Raw genomic sequence first — 21,762 nt, forward strand, 5'->3', positions numbered from 1 at the left:
CACACTCATTGGCCCTGCATCACACCACAGGTGTTTTTGTTTGCCTGCCTAGAATGTGTCATTGAATTCTGAGGGTGCCTCTTGCTTGTCTGGACAGGTGTGTGTAGAAAGTAGCCAGCTGTACAAAGATAGAATTTACATTTGTTGCTCTGCCCACTTTTGCCTCTGGAACTGTTTACCATTGCCACATTGCCAGGAAAGGGATGCAGGCTGAAAAACATTCCCCACCCCTCTTTTAGGATACGAAACATGGAAGCCACATCCATTCTGTAGTAGACACAGAGCCCATTTCCAAAAGGCACTCACCTCTCCAGTTTCAGCATCACCAGAAGAGACTCGGAGGGGCCACACACAATCTTGGAGATGGGAATGGCCTGTTTGTCAGGGTCATTGGGACCAGGGTTCCTAAAGAGTGTCCCAAGCCAGACTTGATAACCAAACAAGTCAGCTTCACTGCCAATAAGAGGAACACAGTTATCATAGGGGTCCAAAGATTGCAATCCTAAGTGGCAGCTTCCCTACTTGAGCTCCTTTATAAGTGTGTTATGACTGCACAAAGGAGAGGGCTTCTTTGGTGTTAGCATCCCAACTCTGGAACACCCTCCTCAGGTAGGCTTGACTGGCTTTGACATTACTGTCGTATCTCGGCTCCTGAACACCTTGGGCATCAAACATTCTGGTTCCCAAACAATCAAAAACCAGAATTGAGTGTTCCAGTTTTTGAACTTTTTTTTGGAAGCTGAACGTCCGGTGCAGCTTCCACTATTGTTTCCAACGTGCCTGAGCAATCGGGACCAATCAGAAGCTGCGCCTTGGTTTCCGAACTTTTCAGAAGTTGAATGGACTTCCAGAACGGATTCCATTCGACTTCTAAAGTACATCTGTATAGCCTTTCTGGTACTGGGTTACGATGCTCTTGTCTTTTCAGACATTTTACATTTGTTTATAGTTTACTTTTTGGGTTTAGTTGTTGCTAACAGAGGTCACAACAAAGGCATATTAAGACAAGCCATACTTTAAAAAAAAATGCAGTTTGCAGCTTCCTCCTTTGAAAGTGAACTTGAACTGGATTTACATTTCCTGAATGCAACTCTGGGACAGGAACTGAAGCTGCTGTTGACTGAGTGCTTTAAATGAGCTGTGCTAGCTCAGCCTCTGCAAACCACGTGCCCTTTGGATATTTTGGACTACAACTCCCCTCAGCCCTAGCCAGCATGGCTGACCAGAGTTGCAGTCCGAATCATAAAGAGTTGGGGAAAGCTGAGCTAGGGTGTTTCTTTACCCATGGCATTCCCCCCCCCCCTTTTGCAGAGGCTATTTCCATCTAGGATAAATGACTGGCCAACAGTCAATTGTTTCAGCAAGGCAGCCCCTCAGCAGTTTCCTGTGCAGTATCAGGAATTAGGCTCTGCCACAAAACAACAGTACAGTGGTTCCTCGGGTTAAAAACTTAATTCGTTCCAGAGGTCCGTTCTTAAGCTGAAACTGTTCTTAACCTGAGGTACCACTTTAGCTAATGGGGCCTCCCACTGTTGCTGTGCTGCCAGAGCACAATTTCTGTTCTCATCCTGAAGCAAAGTTCTTAACCCAAGGTACTATTTCTGGGTTAGCGGAGTCTGTAACCTGAAGCATATGTAACCATGCAACCTGAAGTGTATGTAACCCAGGGTACTACTGTACTGCCTTTCACAAGGGGCACCAGAAGGAGATAGTGCAGGAAACGTCAGAGAAAAGCCAGATAAAATGCTTACCAGGAAGAGAAGCACTGGCGTGTGCTAATGACCCACTGCTCATTCACCAACGATCCTCCACAGAAATGGACTAATTCCCTGTAAGACATATAATACACAAAAACCCGATCAGCTTGCCAGCCAGTTGCTGAGAACTTTCTCTTTTGCAGTGCTTTCATTGCTTGGAACACACAGTGCGAGATGAGTAACGAAGATGAAGGATAAATGAAATGAGGCAGTATCACAGGGCTGAAATCTCCCCTTGAAGCCATTGGATTACTAAGGTGGCTCTTTTCCCATCAGTGCTTCCTGCTGGACAGATTCACTCTGATTTGTTCCCCATAGCAGATGTGTCCAGACCATTGAAAACTTTTCATCTTCCTTATGGAATTCCACCACCAGCATTTGTATATTCCTCACCGATTGCGGATGCTGACCGTCCAAGGCGAGTTCCCAGGTCGCCCGCCCACAATACGAGCCCGAAGCTGCACTCGTTCGTCCCTCCTGCCACATTGGTCAAAGACCACATTATCTGCAACCAGGAATGTGAGAGCGAAGTCAGGCACAATGCTCTCGGTGGTTAAAAGCAAAACAAGAGATTTCAACTTCCAAAGCTTGTTGGCAAAGTCCAGGTTCCCCAGCCCAGCTACCCTCCCTTCTCATCAGAACTGCCTCCTTCCCAACTGTCACAGGCATCAGGCACAGGAGACTTACCCGGGTTCAGCAAGTTGGACAGCTTATTATCACCGGCTAAAAAGAGGAAACATAGGGCTGGTTTACATGTGCAAACACAACACTTGCTTTCTGTACACCATTTGATTACTATATACTTCAGGGATTGGTGAACCTGCAGGCCAAATCTATCCTGCCAAGTCTCTGCAGGGCAATTTTAATCTACTCATACTTAGGAATAGACCACACTCATCCCCATCACAGCACTGGGCTGAGAGAAGAAGTTAAATTTCTCCTTGCTGCTGTATGTTGCAATGGGATGATTTGTCCAGCACAGCACTAAGCTGTGGGAAGAGGTTTAATGCTGATCAACTCCGTAATGGAGAAATTGTCCTGCTTCAATGCTAAACTGACAAGAATGGTTTAACTCTCTCCTCTCAGCCCAGTGCTGTTAACAGGGTGATTTTAATCTCCAACCACATGCAATCTTCTATCACATGTGATCATTTTTGCATGTTTTGGAATGCTGAAACAGAGCAACAGTGTGCTTTACAGGCCTTCTTCAAAACAGGTGTAGGGGGTCAAGCTGGGGTTTAAAACCTGAAATACAGAATGTGTGTGCCAAATGTTATTCCAATATCAAAATGCCCAAGGGGGTTGCTGTGTTGCAGACAAACCTACAAACTAACCAATACAGAACAGGCAAGGTAAGCCAAAGGCTTCACTCCATAGAGTGCACAAAACAGCTGGCAGGGGTCACAAGTTGCCCACTATTGGTAGAACTGACCAGGACAGGGGGGTCATGTTCATCACGACATTGGCCTAACTCTCAACATTGGCTCAGAGACTCACCACATGGCTTAATAGCACAGTAATCAAACTGAGTTTTCTGATCCATGGTGTAGCACCAGGGGCCATGGCTGTCATTGTCAGGGTTGCGGCAATAATTTTCTTCAAGATGCACAGTGGGGAAGACCCTAGGAGAAAGAAAGGACAACCATCCCTTCAGCACATGAACACTTGACTGCCGCTTGTTCCCTAAATCCCCAACACCTATCTGGAAGAATTCCTTGTTATGCAACAGATACCCCACTTTCAATTATTTGTTGTGGTTGATTAAGACATTTGGGAGCACCTGCATTGAGCAGGTATTTGCATTTCCCAGCATACAAATGACAATATTTATATTGTTGGAGGGGTGTGCAATTCTTTTCCCACAGCTAGTGATACCATCTCAAATGTAATAGCAGAAGCAACATAACATAATGACACTAGGCAGAAGGGGTTAATTTTTGTATGTTTTCTTTTCTTTAGAATAAAAGCCAAACTAAGCCACTCAAATGTGGAAGCACCGACTCAGGTAGTTATTCGCAATTTTTAAAGTGATAAACACTGGCAAGGCCACAACATCCCACTCCAATATCCCATTTTGTTGATCTTCTCATTTTATTTTATTTTTCAAATTTAGTTCTTTGCGGGTTGTGTACTCCTTTCTCCAGTGCTAGTACAGATTCCCCCCACAATAAGACAATCCCTCTTCCTCACTGTTGCTACACAGGGATGTGGTATGGTGCCGAGTGTACTGATTCTGTACCAATACAGTGCTGGCAGGTTCAGGTAACCTGAAACATTAAAAATGACAAAGAAGTGCACCTTATTTTACTCTATTCTATCCCCCCCCCCCATTTATTTTGGGGATGTACAGGGCTTACAGCTTTTGGGAAAGGAATTGATGGCTAGGCCCCAAAATCCGGGGGGGAGCGGAGCAGGCTCTTTACCTTCAGAACTCATATGGATGAGAAATTTTCATTAGGACAGACCATCACATACTCACTGTGGTTTGTGAGGTGACTGCTCTTTCCACTTCTGGCAAGTGATTCCCTTCCGGGTTTTACTAACGGTGCCTCGATATTCGACTCCATTTCCATGATAACAGTCTGTGAGGACAAATGACCCACTTGAGTGCCATTGCCTACTATACACTTCAATATCATCTCCAACACGGCAAACCGTAAGGACATAAAAACAGCCTGGTGGATCAGGGCAATTATCCAGCTAGTCCAGCCTCCTGTTTTCACAGGGCGTAACCAGATGCCTATGAGGAGCCAAGGAAGCCATCCCTGTTGTTGTTGTTGTTGTTGAACCACCCTGAACAATTAATCAGCAAACCTGGCAACCTCACTGTTTACCTGCTAACTCTAGGTCATTTATGAACAAGATAAAAAGCAGAGGTCTGGATACTGATCTTGGAGGGACTCCACTTTCTCCATTGGAAGAACTTTTCAATAATTCCTACTCCTACTTCCTGTTTCTGAACCAGTTATTGATCCACAAGAGGACCTCTAAAAAGGAGACTCAGCGTCCTGGGCCCCGGTGCTGTTGCTTTGCGAAAGTCAATTGCAACTGAGAGTCACTTGTCAGCTGGACCGCTTCTATCTGTTTGCTTCTTGGCATTTCCAAATAACTCGAAAAGGTTCGTGAGACAGGACTTAGCCTTACAGAGGCCATGTTGGTTTGACTTCAGCAAGACTTGTTCTTTTATATAGTTAAGTGATTCTATGCTTGGTAGCTGTAAACTTGAAAACCTCTGTCAAACCCTCCAATACCAAATCACATACAAAAGCTTTTTTATGGTGCAATACTATATTATAATACAGTACAATACTATACTATACTATACTAATAATATAATATAATATAATATAATATAATATAATATAATATAATATAATATAATATAATATAATATAATATAATATAATATAATATAATATAATATAATATAATATAATATTTTATATTATATTGGCGCTACTCAGACTTGAGTAGAAAGAGAAAAGAAAGAATCACTGTTGAAAGGATCCCACTCGATCCCAGCTCATCAGACCAGTCCATCCAGCTCTCACCTTCTGTCTGCACATCCTCAGCACAGCGTTTGATCTGCAAGCAAAAGGCCGTCCTCATGTTGGGGAGGCTAGTGAAACACCAAGGGGCCTCTGAGCCATCCGGATTCCGGCAATAATTCTCCTTAAGGCCCCTAGATATTGCAAGACAGAGTATCAGCAGCTTCCTCACCTGCCCACAGAAGCACCAAAAGACTCCTAACTGGGCTCAACTTGCACCTGAAACTTCTGGGGACTGGGCAAATTCAAGAGACCCTCCATGTTCCTGAATAAGGACCTACTTGCACTCATATTTCTCAGGCAGGAAATGGTGACGGTGAGGTATCTGAGAGTCCCAGCGTTGGCAGGGGATTCCCGTTGCAGTGATGTTCACTTTGCCTCGATAGTCTTCTCCTTTCATTCTGAAGCAGCTGGTTGTAGATGGGATGTGTCGGCGCTTCTCTACTTCCAGGGGTGGAAAAAGGAAATCAAAGCCACAATTATTTCAAAAACCAATTTTACCACACCAATATAGTAGCATACATCATAAATAAGACAGAAAAAACATAGCTACAAAACTAATTCTAAACACACTTCAAAGGCCTTGTGAAACAAAATTTCAAGTTACTCATTTGTGGGAGATGGTTGCAGCTGAAGTTTCAAAACTGATATTTTACGCATGTGCTTACATTCTGGATGTTTTTTAAATTAATGATGATCAGTTTCAGAATTGATTTTTAGACTTTCAAGACAGCATTATACAGACTTCACAGGAAAATGCAGATTTGTGTGCATCACCCGTTTTGGGAGTGGAAGTTTTGGGGTCAGAGGTTGCATGCATCAGGTAGATGCTGAGGTGAAGATAAATGGGAATTTTTCACCTTGGGCACCTGTGCATATTTAACCACCTATAGCTGAGTCCCTGCTAAGTGAATTTAGGATTGTTCAGTGTGAGTTTCTATGGACATTTGCACACTCCCCTTGAGAACAAACATATCATTGCCAAAGCTCATTGTCACTGGCTCTTGTGTGGACCTTGGGTTAAGGTGGGCCCAATCTTCTCAATCGAACTGAAAGGGAAAGAGGTGTCTGTTGCTAAATGGCTGCTCTGCCCTCTCCTCCCTTTTAATTCCATAAGAACATGTTGTACTCCCTGTCTTCGCACATCAGCAGGTGAAACAAGCCCAAAATTTATTGGCTCTCAAATCACTAATAACAGTGGTGGGGACAATGGCACCTCAAAGGGTGAGCAGAAGAGGGAAACCCAGCAGGCAGGGGTCAACCTGCTGAATTTTTCTTAGGAACAGATTTCACTCAGTAGCATACCCTTCAAGACAATACTCTCCCTATTGTTGCTATCAGGTGAGCCCTGAAATCAGGGGTGGAGGAAGAGGGGTGCGGTGGGAGCGGGTTGCCCTGGGTGTCACCACTGAGGGGGGTGACAAAATGCCAGGCGGCACTCACCGCTGGGCCTGCAGCGCGCCTGAGCCACTCCTGGGAATGATGCGGTGGCTTGGGCGCCCGCAGGCTACACACTACCCCAAGCGGTCCACCTGCCGCCTCCCCCTCAGCTGTAGGACGGCTGAGGGGGAGGAGGCAGGCAGACTCCTTGGAGGCCCCACAGAGTGTCCTGCCCTGGCTGGCCCCGCTCCTGGATGCAGGGCACGCACATCACCCCAGGCGCCCAATCAGCTTGCTCCGCCACTGCCTGAAATCTCAGGAGGACTTACTGCATTTCCGAATGTGGCAATATTCTCGCTCCTTAGTTGGATCTGTTGTGTAACACCAAGGACGCTCGGAACTGTCAGGATTACGGCAGTAATTGTCATCTAGGTCTTTATCGGGGTATCTTTAAGCAGCAGGAGAGAGAAGAAGGATGTGTGTGAAACCATGTGCACATTGTTTCTATTTTCACTTGCTCCTACAGCAAACCACGATTTGCACCTCCTGCAGGAAGATAAAAGGGCAGCTCCTGCTTCTGTCTCGGTCTGTCCTATTTGAATATGTCCCATCCGATATGCACACATTTCACTGGATGTCAGGACTGGACACTCTGAACAAAGGAGAGATGCAAATAGCTTCTCCTTCTCTTTTTGAAAATTCTTTTTATTGCTTCATTCCATAAAAGAAATAAAGACTAAAACACAGATAAACAAAAAAGAATATTACACAAACAAATAACAATAAAAAGGAAAATAAAAATAAAAAGAAGATACACAAAATTATAATTTTCACATCAACAAAGTTACCTAATCTTCCCTTTCGAGGCTTCCTTTAGCTTGCCCGAAAATCATTCGAAGTAATAATTTGGGTTACACATTTCTTAGCATATATTGTCAGTGTACCTTTCTCTATCTCCTATTTTCTTTACACAATAACTCCTAGTCTATCACAGTGCATCTCTGAATCCCTTTAGCGTTGTTTTTCCCTCACTGATAGATTCCAGATAGTCTACGTACTTTCCCCAATCCTTGATGAACTTTTGGTCTCTTATATACCTAACTTTTCCTGTAAGTTTATCCAATTCCGCGTAGTCTAGCAGCTTTGATCTCCACTCCTCCACCGTTGGTGTTTCCTGCTGTTTCCACATCTGGGCTAACACTACCCTTGCAGCTGTGACTGCATAGTATACTAATTTACAATCTTCTTTTTTTATCTCGTGGCCTAGTATCCCTAATAGGAAAATTTCTGATTTCTTTGTGAACGTATATTTTAAGATCTTCTTTAGTTCAATGTAATTTTTTTCCCAAAACTGTTTTACTTTTCCACACTCCCACCACATGTGGTAAAAGGAGCCCTCTTTGTCCTTGCATTTCCAACACTTATTGTCCACCTTATACATTTTCGATAGTTTCATAGGTGTTAGGTACCACCTATAGAACATCTTCATGACATTTTCCTTTATCATTATACACGCCGTAAAATTTAATCCATCCTTCCAAAGTTTTTCCCAGTCCTCAAATAGTATACTATGTCCTACATCCTTTGCCCAGCGGATCATCACGGATTTGACTTCCTCGTCTCCCAAATTCCAATCTAACAGTATTCTATACATTTTAGATATAATTTTCTCTTCATTATTTATAATCTCCGTCTGAAATTTGGACTCTTTCTCTGCATAACCTCTTTCTTTAATATCTTTTCTGAACATCTGACTCACCTGAAGATGGTGTAGCCAATCATAAACATGGTCCTTGACTTGTTCGTATGGTCTAACCTTCCATTTTCCATCTTCTTTAGTTAATAACTGACTGTATGTTGCCCAATTACTTCTCATATTAATAGTCTTTACACTCATTACTTCCGGGGGTGAAAGCCAGTGTGGTGTTTTCGGTTCCAACAATTTTTTATATTTTTCCCATATTTCAATTAGTGGCCCTCTAAAAATATGATTTTCAAATTCCTTATGTACTTTTCTTTTGTTCTGCCATAAATAGGCGTGCCAGCCGAATCTGTTATCGAAGCCCTCCAAATCGAGAAGCTCCCTATTCACTAACTTAACCCAATCTCTTATCCAACAGAGGCAAACTGCCTCATAATATAGTTTCACATCCGGCAGAGCAAAACCCCCCCTTTCTTTTATGTCCGTTAATAATTTGAACTGAATCCTAGGTTTTTTCCCCTGCCAGATGTATCTTGAGAGCACTCTTTGCCACTCTTTAAAGATTCGGCTCCCCTTGATTATAGGGATAGTCTGGAATAAGAACATCAGCCGTGGAAGGACATTCATCTTAATTGTATTAATCCTTCCCCAAAATGACAGTTTCAGCCCTCCCCATATTTCCAAATCCTTTCTTATTTCCCTCCACACCGGCTCATAATTATTTTTGAATAAATCTATATTTTTAGGTGTTATCCAAATACCGAGATATTTCACTTTTTTAACCACCTCTATTTGCGATTGGAGTTGAATTATTTCTGTTGTCTTTGGGTCTACATTTTTGCCTATCATTTTCGTTTTCATCTTATTTAATTTGAACCCTGCTACCTCCCCAAACTGGTCTAATTCCTTTAGTATTTCTTCTATTGCAGTTGTTGGTTCTTCTGTCATTATTACTACGTCATCCACGAAGGCTCTAATCTTGTATACATTCTGTCCAATTAACACTCCTTTTATTTTTTGATTTTGTCTTATAGAGTTTAGAAGAACTTCTAAAACTGTTATAAACAAAAGTGGGGAGAGTGGACAACCCTGTCTTGTTCCTTTTTGTATCTTTATCTCTTCTGTCACAATGTTATTAATGATCAGTTTAGCTTTCTGGTCTGTATATATAGCTTTTACCCCGTTAAAAAAGTCATTTCCCACGTCCATATATTCTAGATTTTTCAGCATGAAGTCCCATATCACATTGTCGAATGCCTTCTCGGCATCCACAAACATCATTATAGCTTGTTTATCAATCCTGACAGATAGGTATTCTAACATATTAACTATATTTCTTATGTTGTCTCTCAACTGCCGACCTGGCAGGAATCCCGCTTGGTCCCTATGAATAATCTCTGATAGCAACCTCTTCAACCTTCTTGCAAGGATCCCTGCAAATATTTTATAGTCTGTATTTAGCAGTGAGATTGGTCTATAATTTCTAACTTGGGTTGGGTCTGCATCCTGTTTGGGGATGAACGTAATGTATGCCTCCTTCCAAGTCTCTGGGAATTCTCCTTTCCTTAAGATATTGTTCATAGTCTCTTTCAGAGGTCCCACCAAAACAGATTTCATCTCTTTATAGTAGCCTGCGGTAAATCCATCCGGGCCAGGAGCTTTCCCCCTCTTTAGATCTTTAATTACGTCTTCTATCTCATCGTTTCCAATTGGGTTATTCAGTCGTTGTTTTTCCTCTGTTGAAATTTTCTGCAACCCTTTATCCTTCAGAAATCTCTCTATCCTCCTTAAACTTGTTCTCTCGTTATTTTTATATAAACTTCTATAGTAGTTGAGGAACTCCCTCCTAATTCCTTTAGGGTCAGTTTTTTCTCCCCCCCCCCCCACTATTATTTTATTTATTGTGCTCTGTTCCTTCCTCTTTTTAATTTGCCATGCAAGCCATTTGCCTGACTTATTTGAAAATTCGAAGTTTTTTTGTCTTAGTTTTTTGATGTTCCACTCCACCTCTCTATTTATTATTGTGGCAAATTGGGCTTGTAGAATTTTTATTCTTTCTTTTGCTTTCTGACAGTTGGGTTTCTGGGATAGTTTTTGTTCGTTTACCATTATCTGCTTTAAGATTTCTTCTTTACCTTTCTCTCTAATCTTATTTTTAATTGCATTCTGCTGGATAAAATATCCTCTTATTACTGCCTTACTTGCGTCCCACACTACATTAACCTTTGTTCCTTTATCACAGTTATCCGCAAAGTAATGCATCGATTTTTCCTGCGCAGTTTCAACAATTTTCTGATCATCCAAGAGATAGTCTTTCAGTCTCCATCTTAAGGTTCTTGTCTCCAAGCTTTCTAATTCCAACTCTATCGGATTATGGTCTGAGATTACTTTCGGTCTTATTTCTATTAGTTTAACTCTTGGACATAATTCACTTGAAATCCATATCTGATCTATACGCGACATCGACTGGTTTGGTTCAGAGTGAAAGGTGAATTGTTTATCTAGTGGGTGCCTGAGGCGCCATATATCTATCAAATTGCAGTTTTCCGCCATTGAAAAGAAAGTTTTTGGCAGTTTCCCTTCCTTGCTTACTCCTTCCCTGCATCTATCAATTCCTAACGAAACCACCCCGTTCATATCACCCACTAAGATAATTTTCTGATCTACATATTCAGATGTTTTCTCTTCTAATTTTTTAAAGAATTCAGTCTTATTTCCATTTGGAGCGTACACCCCGATTACCACCAGATTTTCTCCTTGCCAATTAATACGGACCCCTATCATCCTCCCCTCCTCGTCTTTAAATATTGTTTTGGCTTCGATCTTATTTTTAATATACAATACTACCCCTCTTTTCTTTTCTCTGTCCAAAGAATCAAATTCATTTCCCAATCTCTTATTAATTAATACTTTCCTATGTCTTCTGGCTACGTGCGTTTCCTGGAGACAAATAATATCCAAGTTTTTCTTTTTCAGAAATTGCTCAATTTTATTCTTTTTTTTCTTGTTCATCCCATTAATGTTCCAACTCCAAATTTTTAACCCCATGATATCTAACTCTCACTTAAGTTTTCCTTTTCTTTATAAATTCCCTGGGTCTTCCTCTTCTTCTTCCTCTGTCTCTTCGTCCGGTCCGCTTCCTCCCCCTCCCCCTCCTCTTTTGCTTCTGGTTCTCCTGATAATCCTCCCTCTGCTCCCCCCGTACCGTTCGCCTCCACTCTCAATTCCTTATATTTCCTCAGAAATTTCCCGGTTTCTTCCTGATTTGATAACCTATGCCTCTTGCCTCTATATGTAAATGATAACCCTTCCGGGAATTCCCATCTAAATTCGATTTTGTTTTTCTTCAATGCCTGCGCCAATGATTTATAAGAGGCAAATAGCTTCTCCTTCTCAACAAGCACCACGGTGGCTGGTGTAGGCACCTTTTTCCATTTTGGGGGGGCATGCCCACACCTTTTCCTCTCCTCTTTTAAATGTGGGAACCATTTTGTGCTATGCAGACACTCTACAAAGCAGCCATTTTGTGACCAACAATATTTTCTCAAAATTCCAAATGCGCCCACTGGCCAATTTCTGTTACGGGCCTAGTAGTTCACTGTGAGGCACCAACGTAGCTTGGGACAGATTCATAGCTGTCAACATTTTCCTTTTCTTATGGGAAATACCCTTATTCTGAATAGGATTCCTCGCAAGAAAAGGGAAAAGTTGACAGCTATGGGCAGATTCCCATGTCTGCCAAAAAGCTCCATAATGAGGGGCTCTCCAGTCACTTTATGATGTGAAATGTCCCTACCCTGCCCTTTAATATGTTTCCCAAGGACTGGAACTTAGTACTTGTTTGGCTGGTATGGGTGCCTGTGAGGGTGCTGCAGGTCCCAGCGTTGGCACTCTCTGCCAGACTCAGTGTGATCCACGAAGCCACGATAGTCCTCCCCATTACATGACAGACACGCAGCTGTAATTCAAAGACAGACAGAGAGAGTCACTGCAGAATAAAGCCTGCTCAAGCCTCACCTGACACCTCAGCTGGAAAGGTGAAGAGAGGACACATTCTGCAAAAGTTACTGGCACGAGCAAACCCCAGAAGACACGAGCAGATGAGCAAAACCTGAGCAAGCAAGTGTGCCCCAAGCAGCTGGTTTGAGGTATCCTGAAAGGGCAGTAAAATATACTTGGAGTTGCATAGTGATTTCATGCTCCTTATTGCAGCTCGTAAACAGTGAATGAATTTCCACCCAAAACCTTAGGCTTTACATACATTATTTGCACAATGGGTCCACTGTGATTGGCTGACTCTGCTTCCCTCCTGGAGCCTGATTGGGCTGCTCCTGCAGACCTATCGGTGGTTGCATTCTAGAATCCTACCAGCCTAATTGGCTGATTAACTTCCTCCTGAGGCCTGATTGGGCTGCTCCTGCAGGCCAATCAGGTTGTTGCATTCTAGGGTCCCACCTGCCTATTGTTCTAGGATCCAAGCTCAGTACATAACAGGCAGCAAAAGTGATTGGTAAGTTCTTTAATTTACTACAGCAGGGAAAGGGAAAAGCACTTGTAGGGTTTTCTGCCTCAAGTGCCACAATCAGTTGGCCACCCATGGCTCTTAGGCATGTTGACTTGATCTGTTGCTCCACCTTAGGCAGCAAAATGTCTTGGGCTAGCCTTGTCAGCAAGCACTGATACCAATGCAAAGCAATGTGAACGTACACATAGAAAGAGAAGACACCAGGCAACTTGAGCAGAGGCCAAACAAGCAAGATCAGATGGAGACAAGATATGAGACTCCTGAGACCTAAGCAGATATCAGACAACACAAGCAAAGCAAGCTGACAAGAGCCAGCATGCAGTGAGATGAGAGAGGACACCAGACTGGACGTAGGTTGATAACCATCAGCGCCATCTCACACAAATAAACACGCAGACACACCAGGCAATGTCAGACATCAGACAGAAGCAGGTCTCAGTATCATTGCACCATATTTAACTTTAATGCTTCTTGCATGTTGCTTCAAAATCTGCAGCAGACACCGTACAACTATCAAGACTAAATTTTGAAGGGGGAATTCACGGTCATCTTCAGTTATAGACAATCAAATTAAAATAACTGGGCAGTGTCCAACTAAGGTTTATGCAGAACAGGCCCATTAAAATTAATGGACCTAGCTTAGTCATGATCATTGATTTCAGGAGGTCCACTCTTGAGTAAAATACAACCCATCGTTTGCACAATCACAGCAAGCTGGCGCTGGCCCAGAAAATATGTCCTCCTGATCCACAATATTGTGTTCCCATATGGCAATCATGGGCTCAGTATAAAGGGGGAACAAAAGTCCAGACTAGCTGTTTTCATTACTGACTCTGAGGAATTCTACCTACTGCTGGGTTAGTGCTAGTCAGAGACAAGATCTTGGCTAGTTCATGGAGTTAATTAAAAATGATGTTGGAAGAGGCTTCACTTGATTTGAAAATCCCACTGGCTTCTTTCACCTGAAAGGCTACAATATTGGGTCCATTTTTCCAAAATTATTGGAGCATTGAACCTGGCAATACCAGTGCTTCAAATGATATGTTTGAAACTGAAACCTCAGTAGTGCAAATGCATACTTGCCAATAATTGTAACTTTGTGAATAATTTTGTGAGATTAGTCAGTGGCTCAGCGAGTGAGTGGTATGCAGGTTTCTCAAGCCAATCTACATACCATTTTCACATTTCTTGATGCCACAGCTTTGGTGCCGGGTTGTAGGGTCAGTTGTGTAGCACCAGGGGCCATGCCCATCATCATCAGGATTTCGGCAATAATTTTCTTCCAAACCATTATATCGTGATGGGGAAAACCTTATAGAACAGAGGCAAACTGTCAGGCTCAGGCAAATGCTCCAAACCAAAAGGATCCTTTTAGCAATTAATCTAGAATTCTCTGCAAAAATCAACCCCCTGTTTTATTCAAACAGAAACCTCAATTTTGAAGCCACAATTAATTAAAACAAAAGTTAAAATACAGTTTGTCCTGACAACAGTCCAGCAATCAGCACAGTCAATCCATTCACTTTCAAAGGCTTGTTTGAATATGAAGGTCTTAACCTGCTGACAGAAGGATAACAAACAACTCCCATCATCTCTGATCATCATGCTGGCTAGGACTGATGGGAGATGGAGTCCAACAACATCTGGAGGGCCACAGGTTCCCTACTCCTGCTCCTGGTGCTGCAATGTTCAACAATGGACATTTCTTAACTCATCTAACACACACAAGCCCTGGGAAGAAATAATAATAATAATAATAATAATAATAATAATAATAATAATAATAATAATAATAATAATAATAATAATGTATTTTTATAGCCCACCCATCTGGCTGGATTTCCCCAGCCACTCTGGGTGGCTCCCAACAGAATAATAATAATAATGCGACAAAACATCAAACGTTAAAAACTTCCCTAAACAGGGCTGCCTTCAGATGTCTTCTAAAAGTCAGATAGTTGTTTATTTCCTTGAAATCTGATGGGAGGGCGTTCCCACAGGACGGGTGCCACTACCAAAGGGTACAGTAGGACCATGTTCTCACTATTTACACTGCACCTGTATTATGTTGTTGTTTTAAGGATTTATATTTCACTCTTACTTCATCCCTCATAAAGATTTACCTGTTACAGATAGGTAGCCGTGTTGGTCTGCCATAGTCAAAACAAAAAAAATTCCTTCCAGTAGCACCTTAAAGACCAACTAAGTTAGTTCTTGGTATGAGCTTTCGTGTGTATGCAGTGTATCTGAAGAAGTGTGCATGCACACGAAAGCTCATACCAAGAACTAACTTAGTTGGTCTTTAAGGTGCTACTGGAAGGATTTTTTTTTGTAAAGATTTACCTGTGGTCGTGCGGAGTCTTTTTGCCCCAATGTTGACAGGTTTTCCCCTTCTCAGTCACCGACTGGTTCCCTCTGTAGCTTGTCCCATTTCCCATGATGCAGCCCCTTATGTAACCTGCGGAAGGGAGAGATGACAAGTGATGGAGATACTCATAAAGCTCATGCACAAAGGCACAGGACACCTGAGCACAGCAGGGCAGTGTAACTGGACTTCTGTCCTTTGATAAATTCCAAGGTGGCATGACACAAGCGGATTAGCATAGAGCAAACGTTAGTTGTCCCCTCTTTTTCCCTTACTCCACAAAAACAAGCGGGGGGTTCTTAATAGGTATTTTAACTCTCAGCCCCCACCCTGGCCTGCTCCTTGCTGCCCACGGTCATCTCCCTCTTGACCTGCTTAAGTCAGTGCTCTCACAGCTCACCCAATCATTGAACAACTTTTATTCTCCAAATTGCAGCAGAGTCATTTCTGTTGACTAAGGACCCCTTCAGAACATATTTCCATTGCACATTTGTGATGATTCCTCACATTCCCCTTTCTTACAAAGTTCAAGTCTGCGCCATCCTACCTTTTTTCTGGTAGAGGTCATAGTGGACATTCCTTTGCAACTGAGTGTGGGGTGTATTCTGGGTGAAATTCAGCAGCTGGCATCGATTACTGTGCAAGTTGTAGTGGAAGGCTCTGGAGGAGCAACACAACAGCAGAATATTCATTGGCCCAGAAAAGCAACCAGAATATCCCATGTCCCATTTTGGCATTTGCTTCCATATACAACAGATTCCCAGTTACCCTAGCTTCTGCTTTCCATTGTTATTTGAATTCTATCTCGGCCGCCTCCTCACACCTCTGCTAATAATAAGCATAAAGTCTTATTGTGTTCATAAATTATTTCGGCAGTCCTTACAGCAACTATGTATGGTAAGTCAATATTATTCCTATATTCCAGCTGTGAAGGTAGAGATGCTGAAGCTGAGATAGCAGCTTGCTGAAGGCCACCAAGGCTAGATAAACCAAAGACCTAGATTTTAATTTTGTTACATTTCTATCCTGCCTCCTCACCCCGACCACCATGGAACCTAAGGCAGTCTACCTGTGATTCTCAAGTGGCCTCCCCATGCAGGCACTGACCACCAGACCCAGACTTGCTTAGCTTTAGCAAGGTGATGGCCTTGCGTGCCTTCAGACCATCTCCTGGGACCAAAGGCAGGTCCTTCTGTTCATCCCGGTATGATTCTGTAGCTCCTGTGCCCTTGTGCACCCAGTGTTCTGGCTTTGCCTCTTACCTGCAGTCAAGCCACAAGACACAACCCCGTGCACACTCTTCTAAGGCCTTGGGCTGCTCCGCCCTCTGGTAGGACAAATGGACTAGCTTAGTCGCTTTTAGTTTCTGGAAGTCATTCAGAGGAGAACGCTGGCCTGGAAAGACATTTTTAAAATGCACATTGCTCTGGCCCCTTGAAAAGAATCCAGAATCCAACCAGCTCCAGAAGATGCAGGGCACAATCCAGAGAAACAAGCAAGCAAGCAAGCAAGCAGGGCTCCCAACACTTAAGATGTGATCATCTAGCAGTTTGTGAAGCCAGGGAGTAAGGGACAGTTTTGGAGCTGGGGATGGAGAAATCTGTCAATTTTGGTTTCCTTCCATTTCTCATTTTTTCCAATCTTAAATTCTGTTCTCATTTACACATTGCTTTACAATTTTTTTAAAAAAAGAAAAAATCATCTGCAAATTTCTCATAATATACACAGTTTTGGAAAGCAATTTCTTCTGATGTAATATTAATGGTATTTTTGATTAATATGTGTGGGGGTTTGCACACTTTAGTTGAGTACATGCTTTTTTTGCATGCATTAGCTATAGAACTGCATTGCCAAATTCAGACCCACTGAATGTTGGTGATGAATCTGTCAAAGGCTCTTGAGCCCCGCCAAGGGAGAGAGGGAGGCAGAGACACTACCTAGAAGTCGGGCCAGATTCAGCTCAGTTGTTGCTCTAGCCGGAACCAGTGCAACAAGTCCCACCAGCACTATGGGGCTGTTCCCCTCTCTCCTCCCTCCGTGTGCCTCCACGCCCCCTCCAAATCAGCTCTGGGAGGTTAGGAGAAGCCCCAAAGCAGGGCATGGAGGAAGGAGAGGAGAGATTGTTCTATCTAGCAAACAGAAATACCTGCACAGATGAAACAACCACCTTAGCACAATTTTGAGTTCCACCCATTGTGTTTGCTCTTAGCAATTGCTTCTTGCTTGCTTATCTAGAGCTCTGAGGGGACATGAGAGATTGGGATAGCAAGAGTTGGGAGGAAGACAAGCCAGTTCTCTTCCTCACTCTGCTCACTAGAGGCTCTTCCAGACAGCCTGCTTATTGAACATCCATTCCAATTCACATGCACAAAGCTTACACTAATGTTTACTGCGCATTTGTTTTTGATTTGCTCATGGGGAATTATACAACCACACGCGCAGAATTCACCATTTGCTTGCAGTGTTTATAAGTCTTCCTGTTAATCAAGTGTTTGTTCCACACTTTTCAGCCTGTTTCCCCATCACTTTCCAAACCACAAGGGATTTGTCACACTAGAGCACTTTAATCCACTGTAATCATGCAAACCTAAATTTCCAGTATAGAACTGAATCTGTCCCATAAAATACTGACAGTTCAGAGGCAGCCCAGAGTGGAAGCACCTCACCAGGAATTCTTACCCACCTCTAGTCAGCATATACTCAGAAATGGGAGAGAAGTTTCTTACCTGTGCTGAAGGTACAGCCCAACAGAAGGAGCAGAGCACCCACGGCCTGCATGATTCCCACCGGCAGGACCAGCCTTTGCAGCTTGGCTAAATGGATCTGCCAGCTGGGCTGTGCACACAGGAATATCCCAGCAGGAAGCAAAGGCACAGAGCCCCCCTGACCCCACTGGCCAAATATTTACCCAGAGCTCACGTGTCAGGAATAATTCTGGAGGAGGGAGAAGTTTAGAGGGCCTAGGGTACAGTCGCTCATGGAAGACTTATCTGAGTGGACCTCCTTAAGTACCTCTCCACTCTTCCCCCCCAGCTTCTTCAACCAGTGGGCTGGCCCCTTCCCCAGGTCCCAGCTGACACAAAACACTAATTTTGTTTTTAAAAAATCAGTATGATGCAATGTCAAGTTAGGAAATTGCTCCCACCCAGTCCGAGCTGGCCCTGACTCAGGAGCCTTCCCCTTCCTGTAAGTGGCCTGGTGGGTGCTACGCCCCACATTCTCAGAAACCCTCCCCAGTGAACAAGCCCCAACGGAGGAAAAAGCTTGAAAGAAGAAGTCGTCAGCACAGAGTGAAGAGCAAGAGCCTATGGAGACTGTTTGCAAGGTTATATCTGGAACTTCAAGCCGAGGGCAGCCACATCCACAAAGGGATAGAAGAAGGCACTTCAGAAGAGCAGAATCCCTAAAGGTGTGGGCAACAGAGCAAAAGAGAGACTTACAAGGAAGTGCACAGCCTGGGGGCACAGAATGAGGATGCGCACCTTAAATGGATCAAAGCTCTATGTTCTTTAGGCCGTATCTGAAGAAAAGCAGTACCTGCTGCTTTCTGCCTACTATGCAGGTTTAAAGGCATGTGGCCAGGAAACCAAGGTCCACTGGGAAACTGCTGTTTACACACCCACATCATGCCAAAGTGGAGACCAACTTGGTCCCATCCCTTGGCCAGAGAGGGAGCAGCTGCAGGGAGCTTGCTTCAACCTTACGTGCTAGACGAAAGCTCTTATTCAAACTTATTTGAAATAACACATAAGAAATAGTGTCTGAATTTAGTTTTTTTCCTTGACCTGCCCGATCTTTTTTCCTTTTGGGCTGCGTCTTTTAGACTGAAAGTTCAAGGGTGTGGACTGTCTTCTTATGACTGTTATAAGCTGCTCTAAGAGCCCTTTAAAAAAAAAAGAGCAAAGTAAAAATACTTTTTAAAACAAGCAAGCGAATGGGGGCGCTGCCAAGAAAATGTGTGGCTATTTACACAGTCTAGGAACAGAGAAGTTATTGCTGAGAGTATGTTGATTTGGAAAATAGATATCCCAACCAATTTTGTTTCCTTGAATGTATTTGCATACACATTAATCAAAACAAGGGCAATTCCAAGTTAGATTTAAGCCACCTTTTCCTCCTGACAAGGAGAAATTCAATAGGTAACACTTTCTCCAACAGTAACAGGGCATGCACCTGTTCAGTTTCTTTCCATTATGCAGCATAGAACGCTGAAAGGCACTGTCAATGTCACACCTGAGGTACATCCTGACAGCATGTTCTTAAGCATATTTGCTTACAAGTTCTACTGACTTCAATGAGACACTCTAGTTAGTAAATGTGTTTGGGGTTACACCCTAACAGCTAGATCTTATCATGCACACATGGGATACTTCCAGAAAGGGCTTCGTACAGATTTCTGGGAATATGGGAACACCATTTAGGTTGCCAACTATTTAGTTCATTTTTATATGTTTACCATCATGACAGACACTGGATGCTATGCATCTGGCACTGAACTGTGTTGAATTGTCTAAACAATCAGGCCTGGTTTTTCTCAGTGTGTGATTGGCACACTAGCTTTCATGCACTTCTGACCCCAGGGATGGACACTGCTTGCCATTCACACCAATGGGCAGAGCTTCACACAGAATGCACATGGGCTGCAGTTTTTGTGTCCTCCCTTCCGAAAGCTCTGCCCTTTATTTCTGTACCCATACACATGCATCTTTAAATATGAAATTCACCGGAAATACACAATAGCAAATGTTATTAGTCCTTAGTTATCATGCTTCACAATAGGCTTGTACTTTCAAGGGATGCAGGGTGGGGGGGGGGCAATATCCATTTACCTACATCAATCTGGAATTTGATTTGGTGGAGTTGAAGTAGGAGGTGGAAACGCACAACTGCAATGAAATATTGAAATCATTGTCGCGCTCACGCCATTCATTTAAAGCATTTAAAGCACATGGCTTCCCCCAAAGAATCCTGAGAATTGTAGTTTATCCCTTGCAGAACAACAATTCCCAGCAACCTTAACAAACCAGAGTTTCCAGGATTACTTGGGGGAAGCAGTGTGCTTTAAAAGTTTAAATGTATTGTGGGATTGTGACCTATCATAATGAGGTCTTGCGCAAAATCACTGGATTGTTGTACATCTGGTGTATGTACTGTGATGACAGACTCCAAGGTAATCTTGCACATTGTGAAGGTCTTGAGAGATTAGCTCCTCAGAACCAGGTTGTTTGAATCCAGGCATGCTTTCAGCATGTGGCTATAGGTGGATACAAGCGTCTTTTGTTTGGCATTGGAAACAAACCCTGTGCCCAGGTAAGGAGCAAAACAGAAGTATAGACCACCTGCCAGAAACATCACCACACTTGTGACAAACTACCCACCATGAAACAAAAGAAATGATTACTTTTCACACCAGAGGTGACTGTGGATGTGTAACAGGTGATAAATATTTATTGGATTTTCCATGGTAAAGGGAACCCCAGATTTGTTCACATATTTATTGAAGTACAAACTGCCGTTTTGATGACACCGGACACTGCAAAGATGTTCGTGTGCCAGTTCCACAACAAATTCTTGTCTGGAAGCACCCAAACTTGAAAAGACCCACTAAATTCAACGGAGCACTCTTTCACATAACATGGCAGCTGAAAAGAAATCCCCCGAGGGTTGTCAGTATGGGCGGAGGAGGGGCAGACTTGAGAATGGTGCTTACCAGCGGTGAATAAAAAGGGAAGAAATCTGCAACAGTTTCAGTCAATCCGGAGGCTGCTCGACGTGGCGGCATCGGAAGAGAGGCCACGGAGCAGGCTGGAACAGGCACAGAAATATAATTAAACACAGGCATATTCGGAAAGGCTGAAGAGTGCGGTGGACCTGAAATGACAGCAGCCTTCTAGTAGCAAAGGTGTGGCAGGAAGGGAAGGTGCTGAAATTTTCAGAAAGGAAACGAAGCGGCGCCACCCACCAGAAGGCGACCACGACAACCACTATTGCCATTAATGGGCGTACGACTCCTGCCGCAGGAAGATCCAAGCGGACATCTCTTTCGGGTGGAGCAACGCAAATGCTTGCAGCTCCTCCACGCCGAGGCTGTGCTCCGATTTCTGCAGCCAGCCTGCTCTGTAATTCCACTGCATTACAGGGCAGGACAAATGTTCCTTCTTAGCAATGCCGGTCCTTTTAGTTAATGAAACTAAAGGTACGGTGACAAAATGGGACCTGAGAGAAATCCACGCCTCGGTCGCCAAGTGCATCTGTCTTCCGCCCTCGCGCCATTTCCCCGCTAGAGAGCGCGAGCGCCAATACATTCCAGCGCCTAACTCTGCACGAGCCGCGCGGGCGACGCCGAAGCCACAGGTCCAGCCCAGGCGCCGAAACGTAGACCGTAGGCTTCTGGGAGTCGTAGTATGTTTGGGCCCCGCCAAGCGTTGCTAGTGCGCGCCTTGATCCGTGGGACTACGCTTCCCAGCAAGCTCCTGTAGGGGGTG

The 21,762-nt window shown here is 43.5% G+C and overlaps 1 protein-coding gene across 4 annotated transcripts in view; it reads right to left on the reverse strand.

Annotated features, from left to right (window-relative positions):
- The window catches only part of MST1 (macrophage stimulating 1), a 28,669-nt gene extending 7,000 nt beyond the window's left edge, over positions 1 to 21,669 (reverse strand). Inside the window, exons 1-18 of one of the 4 annotated variants that reach the window (XM_083726583.1) lie at positions 21,240 to 21,669; positions 20,988 to 21,082; positions 20,111 to 20,163; positions 18,004 to 19,160; positions 16,540 to 16,672; positions 15,825 to 15,937; positions 15,256 to 15,370; positions 14,087 to 14,223; positions 12,225 to 12,345; positions 7,015 to 7,133; positions 5,587 to 5,746; positions 5,309 to 5,439; positions 4,237 to 4,339; positions 3,255 to 3,379; positions 2,445 to 2,480; positions 2,151 to 2,262; positions 1,752 to 1,829; positions 307 to 453 (exon numbers count right to left, since the gene is read on the reverse strand). In XM_083726583.1, the coding sequence (XP_083582709.1) occupies positions 307 to 453; positions 1,752 to 1,829; positions 2,151 to 2,262; positions 2,445 to 2,480; positions 3,255 to 3,379; positions 4,237 to 4,339; positions 5,309 to 5,439; positions 5,587 to 5,746; positions 7,015 to 7,133; positions 12,225 to 12,345; positions 14,087 to 14,223; positions 15,256 to 15,370; positions 15,825 to 15,937; positions 16,540 to 16,672; positions 18,004 to 18,055 (1,682 nt within the window). In that variant the 5' untranslated portion in view covers positions 18,056 to 19,160; positions 20,111 to 20,163; positions 20,988 to 21,082; positions 21,240 to 21,669. Of the gene's footprint in view, positions 1 to 306; positions 454 to 1,751; positions 1,830 to 2,150; positions 2,263 to 2,444; positions 2,481 to 3,254; positions 3,380 to 4,236; positions 4,340 to 5,308; positions 5,440 to 5,586; positions 5,750 to 7,014; positions 7,134 to 12,224; positions 12,346 to 14,086; positions 14,224 to 15,255; positions 15,371 to 15,824; positions 15,938 to 16,539; positions 16,673 to 18,003; positions 20,164 to 20,987; positions 21,083 to 21,239 lie in introns of all 4 variants that reach the window. The other 3 variants (XM_083726581.1, XM_083726582.1, XM_083726584.1) reach the window with 3 other exon arrangements.
- Between the last annotated feature and the right edge of the window lie 93 nt (positions 21,670 to 21,762).

Source organism: Podarcis gaigeae, assembly GCF_964106915.1.
Source record: "Podarcis gaigeae genome assembly, chromosome: 2".
NCBI lineage: Eukaryota > Metazoa > Chordata > Lepidosauria > Squamata > Lacertidae > Podarcis > Podarcis gaigeae.